This window comes from Cololabis saira, chromosome 3 (genome assembly GCF_033807715.1).
Source record: "Cololabis saira isolate AMF1-May2022 chromosome 3, fColSai1.1, whole genome shotgun sequence".
Classification (NCBI taxonomy): Eukaryota; Metazoa; Chordata; class Actinopteri; order Beloniformes; family Belonidae; genus Cololabis; species Cololabis saira.
In genome coordinates this window covers 29409970-29426285 of record NC_084589.1, presented here as the reverse complement: position 1 = coordinate 29426285, position 16316 = coordinate 29409970, and the positions used below count along the sequence as shown (strand labels likewise).

The 16316-nt window shown below is 41.4% G+C and overlaps 1 protein-coding gene across 2 annotated transcripts in view; it reads right to left on the bottom strand.

The window, feature by feature from the left end:
* si:ch73-22o12.1 (nectin-2) overlaps positions 1-12427 on the bottom strand; it is a 90604-nt gene extending 78177 nt beyond the window's left edge. The window contains exon 1 of one of the 2 annotated variants that reach the window (XM_061717144.1): positions 11956-12427. In XM_061717144.1, coding sequence (XP_061573128.1) covers positions 11956-12043 — 88 coding nt within the window. In that variant the 5' untranslated portion in view covers positions 12044-12427. The remainder of the gene's footprint in view (positions 1-11955) is intronic. The other variant, XM_061717145.1, reaches the window with a different exon arrangement.
* Between the last annotated feature and the right edge of the window lie 3889 nt (positions 12428-16316).

Here is a 16316-nt window from a genome sequence, read left to right as displayed (position 1 = left end):
CCCAGCCAGAACATGCCTGCATCATTTCAAGCTGCACGTTTTGCGACATTCCAGGCTACAAGTCTGACTGCACTGACCTGTTTTTAGTAACATGAAATACGACACAGAAGGCTGCTGCGCTGCAGGACCCAAGCTCCAGTTTGCTCACTGTAACCACTACATCAAAAACAGGAGTAGTACAAGAAAATGTACTTAAATTGAAATGAAAAGCTGTGTTTCTGTAGTCTAAGATCTACGTGGAACAGTTAGCAGGTCTGTTCTCTTAAAACTATACAATTCCTGCTCTTAACAGGATGAAAAACTATCAATAGATAATTCATGAGGCAATTATAATATATTTGTTGTTTTTAAGTGTTTAGTTTGAATCGGAGTCACACGGAAATCAAACTAGGTTTAGAACATCCATAGAAAATTCATTATAATCTTGAATCTGGTCAGTCTGACTTAACTACGATATCATGACTGCTTTTGAGAGCAATTAACTTAAGTGTCAGCATTAATTATTCCTACACTGATATATGACAAATAAATGTGACACCAATATTAAGAAATCTTAAAAACAGCTACTAAGACAAAAAGAAAAAAAGAAAATTAATAAGGGAAGCGAAGATACTGGCCTTGATAAATCACTCCAGAGTGTGACTTCTCTAAATATGTGGAGGGGAATGAGTGGGTCCAGACAGGCTTTAGAAGATCATGGATAGACTCCCTCCAACGCTGTGCATATTAATTATTGTAATGGTGCTATGCTCAGCTTGTCACAGGTTGACACTGCATAATTATGTCATCTTCCAGGAACAAGCTTTTTAAAAGGGCAACATGCGGTGAAGCAGACTGCTTCTGTCGATGGAGATGTTTGAAAATGTCAATATATGTCTAAAGAAGGTTTTACTTTTGGCTGGTAAAGGCTTTTGGGCTGCATTATAGATACAATGCGAGATCTAAAAGGACTCCAAGATTAAAAACTGTGAAGCATCTTCATAAGGGGAGCGAGTCTTGCATAAAAGGGACCTTTTTACAATAACAAAACCGGCCAATTCTGTATCATCCTGAGTGACAAGAGCGTCAGTCCAACGCCCAAATCCACTCACCCATGGCCCCCCTATCCATCAATCCACCCTGACAGCACTACCTTCATCTCTCTCTGTGTAAATAAATAGTAAGAAGGGGGAGGGAGAACAGAGGAGAAGGAGAGGAAATCAAAGTAGGACATTCAAACCCGAAACACGCAGGACAAGTCAGGTTCAGTGAGGAAAAGTGATGCGTGCAGAGTGTTGAGGAAGGAGGATGAATGGCTAGAGAGAAACAGGAAACAAACTCACAATGGGCTGAGGTGATGAAGGAAGAGAGATAGGAGAAAGACACATCTGGAAGGAATGAGGGGGAGAGAAATTGGAAGAGAGGGGATCTGACTGGCACGGGGACAAAAGCTAAATGAGCAAACAGACGAAGAGGAGTCATATAAAAAGAATTTAGGGAAGGATAATGGAGGAGGGCACTGACAAAAACATTGATAAGGGTATTAATAATCCATGCCAAGATAAAGCAATTCTTTATCAACAGTAAAGAATGTAATAAAAACCGAAACAGTGGAAAGGGGGAAAAAATGTATATATAAATGAAGAGAAAGTTGGTAGGTGGAGCCTGAGGAACTCCCATTTAAAACCAGAACAATTCAAACACTTGTGTGATACCCCCCCTCCCTCTAACCCCCTCGCTATCTTCCTGAGGCTGTATCTATTTAAATGTGTGTTTAAACAGCGAGTGCTACTGCTCTAATCACGGCTGGCATCACAGCACATTCCCCCTCTGCTTTACCCCTCCTACCCTCCCTCCAGCAATCAGCCCTCTTCTGTAACTTCACACTTGACGCATGCGCCGGTGCCCGAGTGCACACACACACGCACACACACATCCTGTAAGACTGTGTCATCCGAGAGAAAACTTCATGAATCACTGGTGCACGAATCAGCCGCAAGGTTGTTGCATGAGGAGGAATAGTGGAATGGGAGGTAAAGGACAGAAGTGGTTAAACTGTTTCCTTTAAAAGCTTTTAGAAAAGAAGGACGATTCAGGCGATGGCTCTCAGAAATCCAAGGGCGCAAGCACACTTTCGGAGGCAAGTAATAGTCAGAAGACAAGACACTTCACCCCACTTCAGGCTGTGGTCAAGACATAAACCATGAACCGCTGGCAACCAAGTAATGATTCTTGACACAGCGTGCATACAGCAACCCCTCCTTCACTTAAAAAAAAAAAAAAAAAAAAAGCCCCCTGAGGAGCATATTGAGGGCTTGTACACAGAACAAAGACGTCATCTATCCATCCACACAACCAAAAAGCCCCTCCATCGGCTTCCATTTCAGGAGGAACCTACCTGGTCATCTCTTGTTACAGAGTGACTTTCTCTCTAGGGTCACTGCTCAAAGACAGGTCTGTCCATTGATACAGGTGTGGTGCAAGAAAAGGATGGCAAGAAGACAGAGGACAATAGATGGCCTTTTCAATGGCTTCTCTACGTTCACCTGGATTAGATGGATATTGGGAGGAGTGGAAGGGGTTGTGCTGCAAAGAGGAAGGAGGGGGGTCTCAAAGCTTGATTGAGAACAATGGTGTCTCTGTTTTCAGTAACTTCAGTAAGTGTATCATTCTGTCCAGCAGCAGCCAGCTGACTGCTTTGGCCAAAACAACACCCTAAGGTTGCTGCAGTTAAACAATGAACTCTTTCTACAGTTTAAAATACTGTACAATGTTTCTGGGTTAACTGAAATGGCACATCTAGAACAAGATGTCAGGAGTGAATTCCGATGAACATACAAAAGACTAAAACCCAACAAAGCAATGCATTATTTTATGACAGTATTTGTTTAAATTCCCACCATATATTCACAATAATCAAATACTGTATATGACATTATCAAGACATTTAAAAACCTTTTCACATCTTTAATGTGGCCTAATATGAAAAGTAGAAAAATCTCCAGAAAATTGTTGAAACAAATACTGCAAGTATGCGTTTCCGCTGACAGTGACATTTTCATCCGATTACCTTTCATCTATTCACTGAGGGTGTGTTTGTTCTATTGTTGCAGTTATAGTTGCATAGAGAGAAGCATTGATTGGATTTGGACAATTTTCAGCTTGACCGGCTATGACTGGCAATTGTCATATCCGGTCTATAAGCCTCGGATTTATTTTTTTATTTCTAACCCTTGCAAGTCACTAATGCTTAGGCAAGCCCTCTGACGAAATTGAGGGCCTTCACTCCAGCTTGGGTCATTTTGATCCGAGCCATAGCGCCTTGCAAGTGTTAAAACGGGTCAATTTCACTTACGCACACCAGAACTAAAACGTTTTCTTGCAAGAATAGAAGACTCAAACCTCAAACCCTGTTCATTCAAAAACAATGCAAACAAGCTGTGGAGGAAAAACTAAAAAAAAAAAAAAACATTTGGAGCAACAAAAAAAACAAACTGACCCTTAAAAAACATTTACTTTGCAGACAGATGTTTAAGAAAGAGTTTAAGAGTCCAAAACACACAATACTAAGTAGCAAACTTCTTGGAAGTTGCACCACTAGAGTTGCTCTGTTTCTTTCTCTGGGACACATGATACTGGTCTTACTTTTTTAAAAGTGTTTCCGACCAGTAACATGGAGCACTTTAGATTGTTGTTGTCAGAAAGAGTGAGAGAAGGCCCCTATGACATTGGGCAGTTTTTAATGCTGTTTTATTATTGGGTGTGTGTGTGTGTGTGTGTGTGTGTGTGTGTGTGTGTGTGTTATTTTATGCATCAATAATCGTTCATTGAGTTCTGTCCACAGACGGAATCGGTAGATTTAAAAATAAATAAATAAAAATCTCCACCTTGCTGCATCCATAAAAGATGGATAAAAAAATATTGTTGCTTACATGTTTTTTTAAAACACCAATATCAGCTTATACAGGGTCACTGGGAGCTGGAGTGCATCCCAGCTACCATCAGGACATGTTGCCAGTCTATCACCGGGCCACAGAGAGACCACAGAGACTTACAACCATGTACACTCACAATAACCTATGGTCAATTTAAAAATCAACAATTTAGCCATTGTACATGTTTTTTGGACTTTGGGAGGAAGCCAGAGTACCTAGAAAGAACCCACACAAGCGTGAAAATAATCTTCCTCGTGGGGAGACGGTACCAAACAATCATGCTGCACTAAATATAACTCATGACTACAGTGAAATGTTTCTGTGTAACTCAGTTTGTTTGCACACATTAGTTTAAAAAGTTTGTAAAAAACAAACCAAACAACAATATTTACATGCATGTTTGTGCAGCAGATTTAGAACGACTTTCACTTCAGCTTATATGCATGTAGTGTCTCTCATACCATCAAACCAACAGCACGTGAAGCTTGGCAAAGCTGTTTTCTGTTTCTGCTCCGTATCGCATTACTCTACACACCGGGAATTAACTCGTCAAATGTAATCCCATTTCACCTTCAGTGTAAGATTCTTGTTAGACGAGTCTTGAGCTATATAACCAATCCAACCGCCTGCAGGGGAATAAGAGTATGTGACAGCATTTCACAGCAGGGGAGTGGACATCGTCAGCCTGATCCCAACATCACATGTCAAGCTGGGCTGGAAAACATTTTTAGGTTGTTTTTTTCTTAATTTCCCTGGTTTTCTCTACTTGCTTATTCAGTCACTTGACTATGTGTCACTTCCCATTTGCTGTACTCTATGGAGTGAGTCAAGAATCATGTCAAACCAACATCCCCAAGTGCTGCATACAGACATGCTGAATGTACGTAATGGATGTGGTTACATTCAGACGAGGTGGTGAACACTGAAGAATAGGCAGGATAAAAAGGAAACAAGTGAGAAACGGGGAGTGCAGGATAAGATAATGGTGAGAGGGGCTGAGTTGCGGTGACACACTGGAAAAGTGTCACCGCAACTCAGCCTTCAAAAACAAAAAAAAAACAAAAAAATCCCACCAGGATGGAGTGGGAGGTGTGTTTTTTGGCCATTTTGACAAAACGACAGATGACTAGTGTACAAGGGGATTGATGTGTAATAGAAAAAAAATAATTAAAAAAAGAAACAGAAGTACTCATTGGTGCAGACGCCTGCAATACTAATGTCTTTCGGGAGCACTGGGGCTGTTGAAGAGGTTTTAATAGCCAAGTGACAGGGGAAGCAAATGAGACCAGGAGAGCAAAGTACCAAAGGCAGTTTGGATGAGCTTAAAGAAAACTCTGTGGCTGATATAGGTGGAAGAGACAACTGGGGAATTGGACAGCGAAACGGGGAGAAGGAGAGAGCTACAGAAGGGGAGGCGAGGTAGATGAGCTTAAGAGGATAGAGGAAAGTAACAGCCATTCCAATTACAGAAGGAGCAACACAAGACTGATGACTATGAAACAAGGAGCACAGGAGATAAAAAAAAACACAGGATGAGATGAGGAACAGAGATACAGTAGGACACAGCAGTTTACCGAGCAGATGGGTCAATTATGCAGACCAAATTACAGAGTAGGAAGTTGGTGCAACAGGACAGCACATAAACAAAAAGACAAGGGGGGGGGTTCAAAATAGAGAAGTGGAAGTAAGGACAAATGTGATGGAGGGGAGAGTGGCAGAGGGGAACCAATGACCCATTAGTGAGCAGGCAATCAGCTGAGCAGATGAGACAAATCACTTCAAATAAAAAGGACCTGCTCTCCCAAAGGAGCCACACTAAACAAACTCAGGCACATCATGTTGACAAAACACTGGGCTGATAACTGAATAAATCTGCTGCCTCCATTTGACCTTAATGTCCTACTGAGGATTTAAATGCTCCTGCCATTTAAAGGCTCCGAGGACTAATGACAACTCTGCTGCTTTTACTTTTTGTTTTGTTTTTATAAAATCAGCTTTACGGGAAATGTATAAACCGACAAGTGACTCACAAGCTATCAGTAATAACACAAAGTTACTACATCCAGAATACAATGCTCATCTTGCAAAAGGACACTCCCTACGTCATAACAAATTAAACCTGTTCTACATGAACACAGTAATGCATAATCAGTTTTTGTAACCCACGCTTGTGAGATAGCATCTGTGTAAGAACAACAACATTTACACAAGAGTGTGTAATTTTGTCTCAGTGGTCAGATAATAAGTCAGGGATCATGAAGAAAGCCGAAAGAAATGAAAACATCCAGTGGCATGCGACGTTTCTGAGGCACAACTTTCTATCCAGCTCTCACAGCCCTGACAAGACCTGTCACACCAAATTCAATTTCCTCCTGTATCCAACCTGTCCACTACCTCAGATAAGTGTGAATTGGACATGACCTTGTCAAAGTCAGATGTCATGAAGATGTAGCATGTCTATGTTTGTGTGTATTCATGTTTGTGTGCAAAGGTGTCCCAACAGGTAACGTGAAGGAGCAAAATGTGTGAAAAGCCCCACAGGAGATGCAATAACGGCAAAACCAGCTCGACATTTCACAAACTGGGGGCAGAGAGGACACAGGGAGGGATTAGCCGAGAAGATGGAAAGAGAGAGACGTTTCACTGTGCCGTTATGCCGATAGAGCAAACCCTAAACGTTTTCAATATCACGAGGGGCACTGCATCATCCACCAATCAATACTGGATCAATAACGCAAACCACCTTCCACCTCACAAACTACATTTAGATACATTAAGGTGACTGCTAATGAGTAGCTGTGTGTGCAAATGGGGACATACCGAGTAGGACGCAGTCAAGGGCCCCAAGTGCTTAGTTGCATAGAAATGATCCGAGTTCACTGAAAGGAGGATTTCAGGAATAAAAGAATGTGACAAAGACAGAGGAGAAGGATGACAGAGGGTCAAGGCCGGGCAACAATAATAAAAAGAAAAAGATTATTACAAGCAGCCTTTTAATGTCGACAGTGAAATACTCTTTAGCAATTAAATATCCCTTTAATGCTTAGAAAGAGGATGTGGGGAACTGCAACTAAATTACAAATGAGCAGATAATTTTTGGCCTCCCTGGTTCACTCCCTCTCCCTCCTGCAGCCACTCTGCCAAGATGCTGCGGAGAGGAATTTGTAGATGTCATCCTCTACCCCCACTCCCCACTCTTCCTCCGCCAGTACTCCTTTGCAATTTTACTACAGCGGGGTCACTGGGACTGCCATGTCCCGGGACCAGTTAATTAACTGGATTTTATTTTTAAAAGAGTTTGGCTGCCTTTCAATAGATCTTCAATTGAAATTACCACTCGTTCTCCACATCGGCTGAGCTGGAATGGGTTTGACCTGCATCTCCCCCAAATTCCAGCCGAGGTTATTGAGAAACATGTGGACAGGAAAATGAAAAAGATTTAGCAGGTTTCTTGACTAATAGTATGTGCAGTTTAGCGTGACTGAACAATAAAGCAAGCCAAGTACCCTATAGTGCTTAAACAAGTAATGATATGCATCTCAAGAAAACAGCAATCCATTTAAACTTTCCATTATCTACAAAAAAATGTGGGTGGTTGGAGTACATTTTGGAACGTTATCCTGTAGTCGACCTTTATCAGTGTGTACGCATACAGATTTGATGTAGATCGCGGTTCAGCCCAGCCAAGAGAACCATTGACCCGAGCACAGTCTCATTTTTGGAAATCCCTCAGCTGCACCATTCATATTAATAACATTTGGCATTCCTTCTGAGGAGGAGGTTTTCTGCTCATTTTCCTTTGTATCAGATGGGAGCGACTCCAGCCGTCTGACAACCCTGGGAGCCAAAGACAAACATCCCAGAAGGGGGCCCTCAGTGTGACCTCAACACAGGTCAGCATCTACTCAGCATGTAACATGCGGGCAGAAAGCAAGCGGGAGGGGGTTTGTGATAGGGAAACAGATCCGTCTGGCTCTCGTTCTCTTGTTGCAAGAAATTGAGAAAGAATGCCGTTTTTTTTTCCTCCCATTAAAATAACTTCCTCCAATCTAGGTTTGGGTCGTGGGGGTAGCAACCTTTAAGCATAGAGGCCCAGACCTGCCTCTCCCCCGGCACCCCCTCCATTTCAAGTAAATGAAGTTACTAATGAGGATGATGCACCTCACTTCTTACAAAGAATGGTAACTCAAACGAGCTCTGTCATCCTGTAATGTGACATCATCTATGGGAATGTAGGCTAACTCACAGCTCAGCCTCGGGACACTTCCCTTGATCACAATCTGGTCTGTGGAAATTTGTATGTATGCAACTGTATCTGTGGTCTGATACATAGCCTAAAACGCAAAAGGATTCAGTGGCTCGTTCTCATTGACCTGCTTCTCTTCACATTCATCCAGTCCAAGTGGCGATTCTTGCACATTTCTGGTTTCTTAAAATCTACAGATCAAATTAATTTCTCTAAAATGTGTCAAAATATCTATAGATCAAAAATGCCAAGATCCACTTTAATCAATAGAGATTCTATACAAAAAGGATTTTTAGATAAAAAGGGTATCCCACTAAAATGTTTAAGGCTTTTCATCATTGTTAAATAATATATAGTACAGACCAAAAGTTTGGACACACTTCCCCATTTGTTTGAATGAGAAGGTGTCCAAACTTTTGGTCTGTACCGTATGTAATTCTTAAAGATAGCCACTGTGCTAAAATCCTCTTTTATAATAAACCGGTGAAATATCAGGTGATAATATAACACTGCGCAACTTAATAGAGTAATTTGGTGAAATGCCAGACATTTCCTTCAATCATGTAACAATTTTGTTATTCAAAATTAATGGACTCACATTTGCCGCGGACCGTCAACGTAGAAAGCCGCACTTAATATGCCTGTATTACTAACACGTCTCCATTAACCCATAAATGCAAGTGCACTTTAATGTCTAAATTAGAAGGATTTAATAGTGATCGTAAAAGGAAAATGGGTGTTATTGATATGTCAATTTAATTGAAAATCCCCTTTACTACCTGTCTGCGTGCGAGTGTCCAGCTATGTCTCGCAGCTCAAACAAGACTTTCTTACACAAACACACACACACGACCTTTTCAAAATCCTCCTGACATTTACGGGGCCCATGCAAAGGGGCGAGGACAGTACATTTACATAATGATAAGACCAAACCTTGACAGGCCTTGACACAAAAAAGGTATAAAAAATAAACAAACAAAAACCCCAAGACCTCAGTCCTACTGGGACTAATGAGGCTCCAAGGACTTTTTTCTTTTTATGACAAGAAAACAAACTAATGATCCATCAATTACATTCCTCTTAATGCTCTTAATGGACTGAGCGCAGTGCTCTCTGTTGTGATGATGAATGGTCCCAGGCTTGGCAGTACTACACTGTTCACACCATGTGGAGGGAAAGAGTTGGACCTAATAGTTTGAGCTAGTGCACACAAAAAGGTTGCCAAAAGAAACATCACTATATTAAAGTGGCTGAGTATCGACGTATAAAATGTGTGTGGGGGAGGACAAGTTATTTGAGAAAACTTGTGAAAGAAAAGTGCTGGTAATCTCAAATCATTTTTTCAATTTATAAAACATTAGGTGCTATGAACACAGGATTGGAAAAAGAAGAAGAAGAAAAAGAAAAACTATTTCAACAATAACTATAAATCCCATCATGGTGTCACAGTGACGGGCCAGGGTGAGGTCACATGCAGTCTATTTCTCTTGTCTGTCTGCTGTGTGTGTTATTCTTGTCATAAACAGGACAGCCTTGAGTCTGAAAAAGGGGGGATGGAAGCTGTTTCAATGATCCGATGACTACCGTCACTCAAACAAAAGCACTGGACAGGGGAGCAGAAGATACAGGGCAAAAGAAAAAAAAAAAAACAAGATCAAGACCCCTGTGCTAGTCAACCACAGTGATGGGGGAGGGAGAGAGGGTTGGCGGGAGAGAGGCTGGGTACAAGTGGCGGGTGGGAAAGAGGGGAGGTGGAGGGGGTTCCCAGTCTTAATCAGTTTCTGCCCGTTGAGTTTTCCAGCCAATCCTTAAACTCAACAAAACCCTGCGCGAAGCAGCAGGCTGCCAAAAAGCCACCTGTTACTTCAAAACCGACAAGTCTCATCCGCAGCATATAGCGGGTTTGCTGCACGTCCTCACTTTTGCACAGACAGGAAGAAGCATTTTGCGCCAGCCCTGAACCTGCATGTCCACCAGTTTCTCAGGCAGCCAGCCACCCCCCTGCACACATGCAGCTTACTCAGCCATAAAGACAATACTGCCATAGCGTCACAGCCGCCACTCCAAACTCCCCCTCATGCAAGCCCACATCTCCATGGTAATGGGCCAAGCCTTTCTGACCCACATCCATGGTCCCCTCAAACCTTTGGGAGTAGGGATAGGGAGTGGTATTATAGTGTAATTTCAGAGCTTAAACTTTAAGCCTACCTGCCTCCATTGATTATGGTACATATCTTGCATATTATATATTAAAAATACCGTAATATTATAGAGACAGCCCTTAATTAAAAACCCATCAAACCTATATTGGATTTTTTGTTATTAAAAGCTGGGCCATATTAAACCACAAACTGTGCTGAGTCAAATCACTTCTCTCTCACTGGCTCGCTCTCCTAAACTCTGGATTGAAGGCAGAGGTAAGTGTAAGGCTAGGGAGGAAAGATAAATGTACTCTAGATAAGTGAAAAGTTTCAGTCCTACAGCTGTTGCATATGAAATGGTATTACTCAACTTTAAAATAAAAAAAAGGAAAATAAGGGAGGTTAAGGGTTCACTTACAGACAATAAATTTAGTGAATGAAAACTAAAAGCTGTGTTTTTGCTGATCTTGGCTGAGCCTCGCCTTCTTCGTCACTCATAAATATGTAAAACCTTTTGTTTTGTCTTTTCCTTACTTCTCACCCTCCAACGAGAGCAAGTCCTGTACTGTTAATGAAATAAGACAAAACAGGTCCAACATTTGAATAATTATGAGTCCACTGTAAAATACATAAAAAATAAAATAAAAACAAAAAAAACAAACCATGTTTTTGCTCACTAGTGGAAAAAAATACCATAGCTGTTCCAGGACATATGAGGAAGTCCTACATTCCTGCCCCAATTACAACACAAAACAAATAACCAGCCTTGTGAAATTGATGAACTAGTTTCATGCCACTGACAGATATGTTAATGTGCTGCCTGCATAACAGGAATTCTCTCTCTCTCTTTTGTTTTGTTTTTTTCTTTTTTTGGGGGAGGTGGTGGTGCCTGGAGTTCAACTGGACAGGGGGATTTCTGAACAAGCTACAGGAATGGCCTGTTGCTCTCATGGGTGAATCATTTCCCAAGGAGGCCCACATCTAGGTGGCTTACTGGATGATGGTGCTTATAAAAACACCTAAATAAAAACTAGTAATTGGTATCTATGGACCATCGTGACATCAATAAAACTACAACTTGGTTTCGGTTTGAGTTGCCTACGGTGATGGCTGGCAGGCTATTTAAAAATAAAAAAATAAAAAAATGTAAAATGATAAATTGAAGAGTGAAGGAAAGAAGAAAAGGTGGTGGTGGGGCCCTTCAGGGGCCACTAACTCCCTCCGTGAGGAGCGAGGAGAGACAGGTATCCTGCCTGGGAAATGTACCTGCCTCGCAGCCACACCTTAGGAAACTAAAGATGGCGTTGAGTCACCACCGAAACTCAGGTCAAAGAGCGACGACGGGAAACAATCAGGGAAATAATCCATTTTGACCGTATCACCTGACTTGTGTGTAATAAAAACTATTTTATTGTTGTAAAAAAAAGACTTAAAAGAATGAAAGAAAAAGAAAAGACTCGCCAATAGAGCGAGCGTGCAGCTAAATCACCAGGTGGATTACACATTGGTCACCACCCTGACAGGTGGTAGTCAGGTTTAAATGACTATTACGTTGTTCGAGCTCAGAAAAAAATAAAAGGTTATGTTAAAGGAAAGAAAAGAGTGAAAAAAAACAGCTTGACACTGAAGTTTTTCACAAGTGATAATGTCTTACCGTGTGGACTCAGTATCGACGCGACAAAGCAGAGCAGTCCGATCATTTTCGTGCGCTCGGGCGAGTTTCGGACGTCATGTCTCGCCATTATGATCCTCCTGTGAAACCAGGTACGCAGTCACTCCGACTTTTATGGTCAAATAAGAGCAACACCTTCGGATGAGACTCAAGTGTCGTTGCAAAGTGTCTCTCAATTAAGGCATAAAAAAGGGGTAAATAAAACTTCTTTGGCTGCAGGACAGTAGGAAGGGGGTCCAACAGAGACTGCTGGATAAAGTGTCCCCGACTGCGCCTTTTTGGATCAGAGCGTGTTTTAAAATGAGCAGGAATCCTGGTTGGATGGGTTCTGGTTGCGGACAGGTGTGTAGTTTCCGTCGCCGGCGCCCGGGATGTAATGAAGCGCTGCTGCCGACCGTCTCCCTGTTTCAACAACTAGTTCCCGTGAATGTGAGCGCTCCCGCAGATCCGTCCGTGTGCATGACTGACTGGTGATGTCATCAGGCTCCGGAGAGGCGTTTACAGTCCTGCGTACCACCAAAAAAAAGGAAGGAAAGGAGGGGAGGTGGGCATAAATCAAAAGTAGCAGGGGGAATCAGTACAACTTGTTGAAATTGCAACAAACTTTTTTGCTTTTTGCTTTTTTCAAACTTGACTGTGAAGCCTGAATTATGGTTCCGCGTTAAATCGACGCAGAGCCTACGCCGTAGGGTTACGGCGTAGGCTACGGCGTAGGTTGCGCGTCGCCGCGGTACCCTACGCCGTAGGCTCTGCGTTGGTGTAACGCGGAACCATAAATCAGGCTTTATAAATGCACCTAGATAACACCTAAACTGCTTCGTAGGTTTCCAGGAGTCTGTTCCGCGCACAGAGAATGAGGGGATCAGGGGCGAAAATCCCGGGGGGGACAGGGGGGACAAGTCCCCCCCCATTAGTAAAGCTGTCCCCCCCTAGAATAATTTGAGACAGAATTAATAATTTTGGAACAATGCAGTAGTATTTAGTAGTGATGCACCAAAATGAAAATCTGTGGCCGAAACCGAAATCGAAAATAATAATAAACAGTAAAATCTCATTACACTTAAAACAAGAGTCATCACCAGAAAAATAACTTGTTATTTGACAATTTTCACCTGTTTCAAGTAAAAGTAGAAAAATCTGCCAGTGCGACAAGATTAATCTTATAAGCAAAACAATCTTGTTCCACTGGCAGATTTTTCTACTTATTTTAAGTGAAAATCTACTTGAAACAGGTGAAAATTGTTGTTTTTTTTCCAGTGATGAGTCTTGTTTTAAGTGTAATGAGATTTTTTTTAACTAAACATTTTTTAACTAGAAATAAGACAAATATTCTTGTTAAGATTTTGGGTTTTTGCAGTGTATTATGTCAGATGTGCTGTATTATTGCCACCTTCCACCTAATACCATTGTTTTGTATTACTCTAAGAAAGTCTTCTGCCTGTTTGCGAGATAGAGTTGAAAATGTCAAAATGCTGTATTAAAGGAAGGCTAAAACTTTTATTCCTTGTCCCCCCCTGGATTTATTCTCTAAAATGTTACTGTTTATTGTCCCCCCCCAACTATGAAACGGGATTTTCGCCCCTGGAGGGGATGAACCAACAGCTCACACATTCATTCAGTTTCCGAAGAACGTTTCTGTCATTCGACGACAACGCAAAGTATAGCATATAAAATGCAGTGATATGAATTTTTAATGATGCACCTGCTTAAGTCTGAAGTTATCCATATCGGTTCTTACTTCAAAGTCACCTTGATTCGTTTTCAGCAACAGCAGCGCATACAAATACCATTAATTCAATCATTATCCATAGAGAAAAAACACATTTTACCCCAAAAAGAGCATGTATTTGGCTTCTGTATTCATTCAACGGTTCATTCATCGTTATGGACGTGGAAACAGATGGTTCTTGCGCCCCCTGCTGTTTATTTCTTCATGCTCCGCAAAGGATTTGCAGTTGTTTTTGGAATTTCCAGCACAGAAGATGCCAAAAAATCAATAAACGTTCATTAATGAATCTTAAAATACAAATCCAGTGGTAGTCAGCAAAATCGAATTGAAAGGAAACGTCTTCCTCATCTATACGTTTGCCAATTGAGGCAGACTGATGAGATTTTTTTCCCCCTTCTTCTGCTTCTGTATAATAACTTCCCATTCATTTTGTCCTATTTTGTGCTGGAGCAGATGCACCCAGCATAGCAAAGGCATTATCTGGTTTAGGTCTAATCTCTATACCCAAGTGTTTTACAGCCAACATAATTACATCTCCATAAGTCCCACAGTTTAAACTGTGCTGTCTGGTTTCTTTCCTTTCTGCTCCATTTCTTGAATTCTCTCATATGTTCCCTCTTGTTCCCATAATATATTTCCGAAGTGCAAGTCCTAAAGACACCAATCAGAGGTCAAGTAATGCTTGCACATGGAAAAAAGGGAAGAAAAAAAAACTCCAGCATCTCTGCATTTAAAAATGTATTCTGCTATTAGATTTCTGCATCTGACAAAGAGAAAGGAGGGTTTTGTTTACTTTCCTTTCACTGCCTAATTTAAAGTCCACGACTGAGGCAGATGTCATCCACGTAAAACAACTATGCCTCTTAAAAGACAGAGTTATTGTATAGACATATTTTAATGTGCAGCACCCTTCTATTACTGTAGCTGAATGCTTGAGGTTGAACGCATTCAGTGTGAAGAGACCCAGCCTACCACTGCTGCCACTAAATTGTATGTGTTCATGGTAGGGTAGGAATCTTTAAAGAAACTGGTTACCAAATCAAGGATTTCATTTATCTTCTTTTCAAACTCATTCATTTTTCATGCCATACCAATTCGACCTTAGCACCCGCTGCTTTCCTGCTACCATTTACTGATACTTCATATCACTGCCCCTACACCTTCCCTTCATTTACACTTCCTTCCTGCCCTTCATCTTCTTTCTCTCTTCCTGTGTCATTCAATTTCCCATGTCCACTCATTCTTGGTTCCCTCCAGCACTTCATCCCATCCTCAATACTCATTCTCTCTGGGGTGCCGTGGCCGTGATAATGAAGCACATAGTTAACAGATATTAGCTCATTGGCAGTGGATTCATTAGACAGAGCCAAGGCTTATAGTGATTATTTATCCATAGAGGAGGGGCCACATGATCAGTACAAAGCATTGTGTCAGCAGCCGCAGGGCTTCTTTGAAGTCACACTGTGTTTCTTCCCCTGCAACAACGTCTCACACTTCTCTGCTCCCCAGGTTTTCTCATTTTGCCTGAGCACCTCTCCTTCCACATTTCCCCTCTTCCTATTCCCCTTTTTTCCTCTGTCCCTGTCATTAGACACCCACAATACATATCTGCTTTCTCTCCTTTTCTATCTTTCCTCACCGCCTCCATTCACCCAGTGGTAATTATGGAAGAAAATCTGTAATAGAGCTCAGAGGAGCTGATAATACCTTTAGCTTAATTAAAGACATTTATGGGATGTAAAGACATGTAGCCTTGGGGTTGCTGTGCACCCACACCAACCCAAACTCTTTATTTCTCTGCTTTTTCATCCTCAATCCCTTGCTCTCTGCCACTCTTATAATTTCCTCTGTGTCACACACACGTTGTGATACACACACAAGGACACAGCTCACTGCTTTTGTCAAAAATGGACATTTGGAACAGAACTTCTTTTAGGTCACAAGTTGGCAAGAAGTTCAACTTTGAAGTATCGTGCATTATAAATCAAAATTATGTCAGGATTATTTAATGTCATAGCATATTTTTTTTTGGGGGGGGGGTGTAATTGAGAGTATAGGACATTTTTATTTCTATTAAACCCCCATCATAAAATGTAAAGACACTGTAGTAAGTAATAGTATTTGTTTGAGGTACAGGACAAAAATGATAGAATAAGTAGACACAATAATATATAAACCACTGCCCTCCACTGTGGCAAGGAGAAACAAGAAACCCCCTGAACAAAAAAAGGAGTGAACCCCCCCCCCCCCCCCCCCCAAAAAAAAGAAGAGCTGAATGAACATCCTCCAAGAGTGGTGATCCCATATTTCTATGCCAGGGGTTGTAGCTTATTTTTGTCAACACAAAAGCCTCTTTTCTTTGAGAGCATTCACTGTGGGCTGGCTGGCACAGTGCAAGTGCAAAAACCCGTAACTTATGACTGTAATTTCTTCTTGCCATTATCCTTGTCTGTATTCTGTTTTTTATTGTTCTTTTTTGTATTCCTTGCTTATCTTTATTGTAACTTTTTATTATCATTTTTTAGTTGTTTTTTTTTTAAATCTGAATATGCCTTAGAGCAGCATAGTGGGTTAGTGGTTAGTTACTGTGGCTTTTCCAGAAAACATGTTTTAA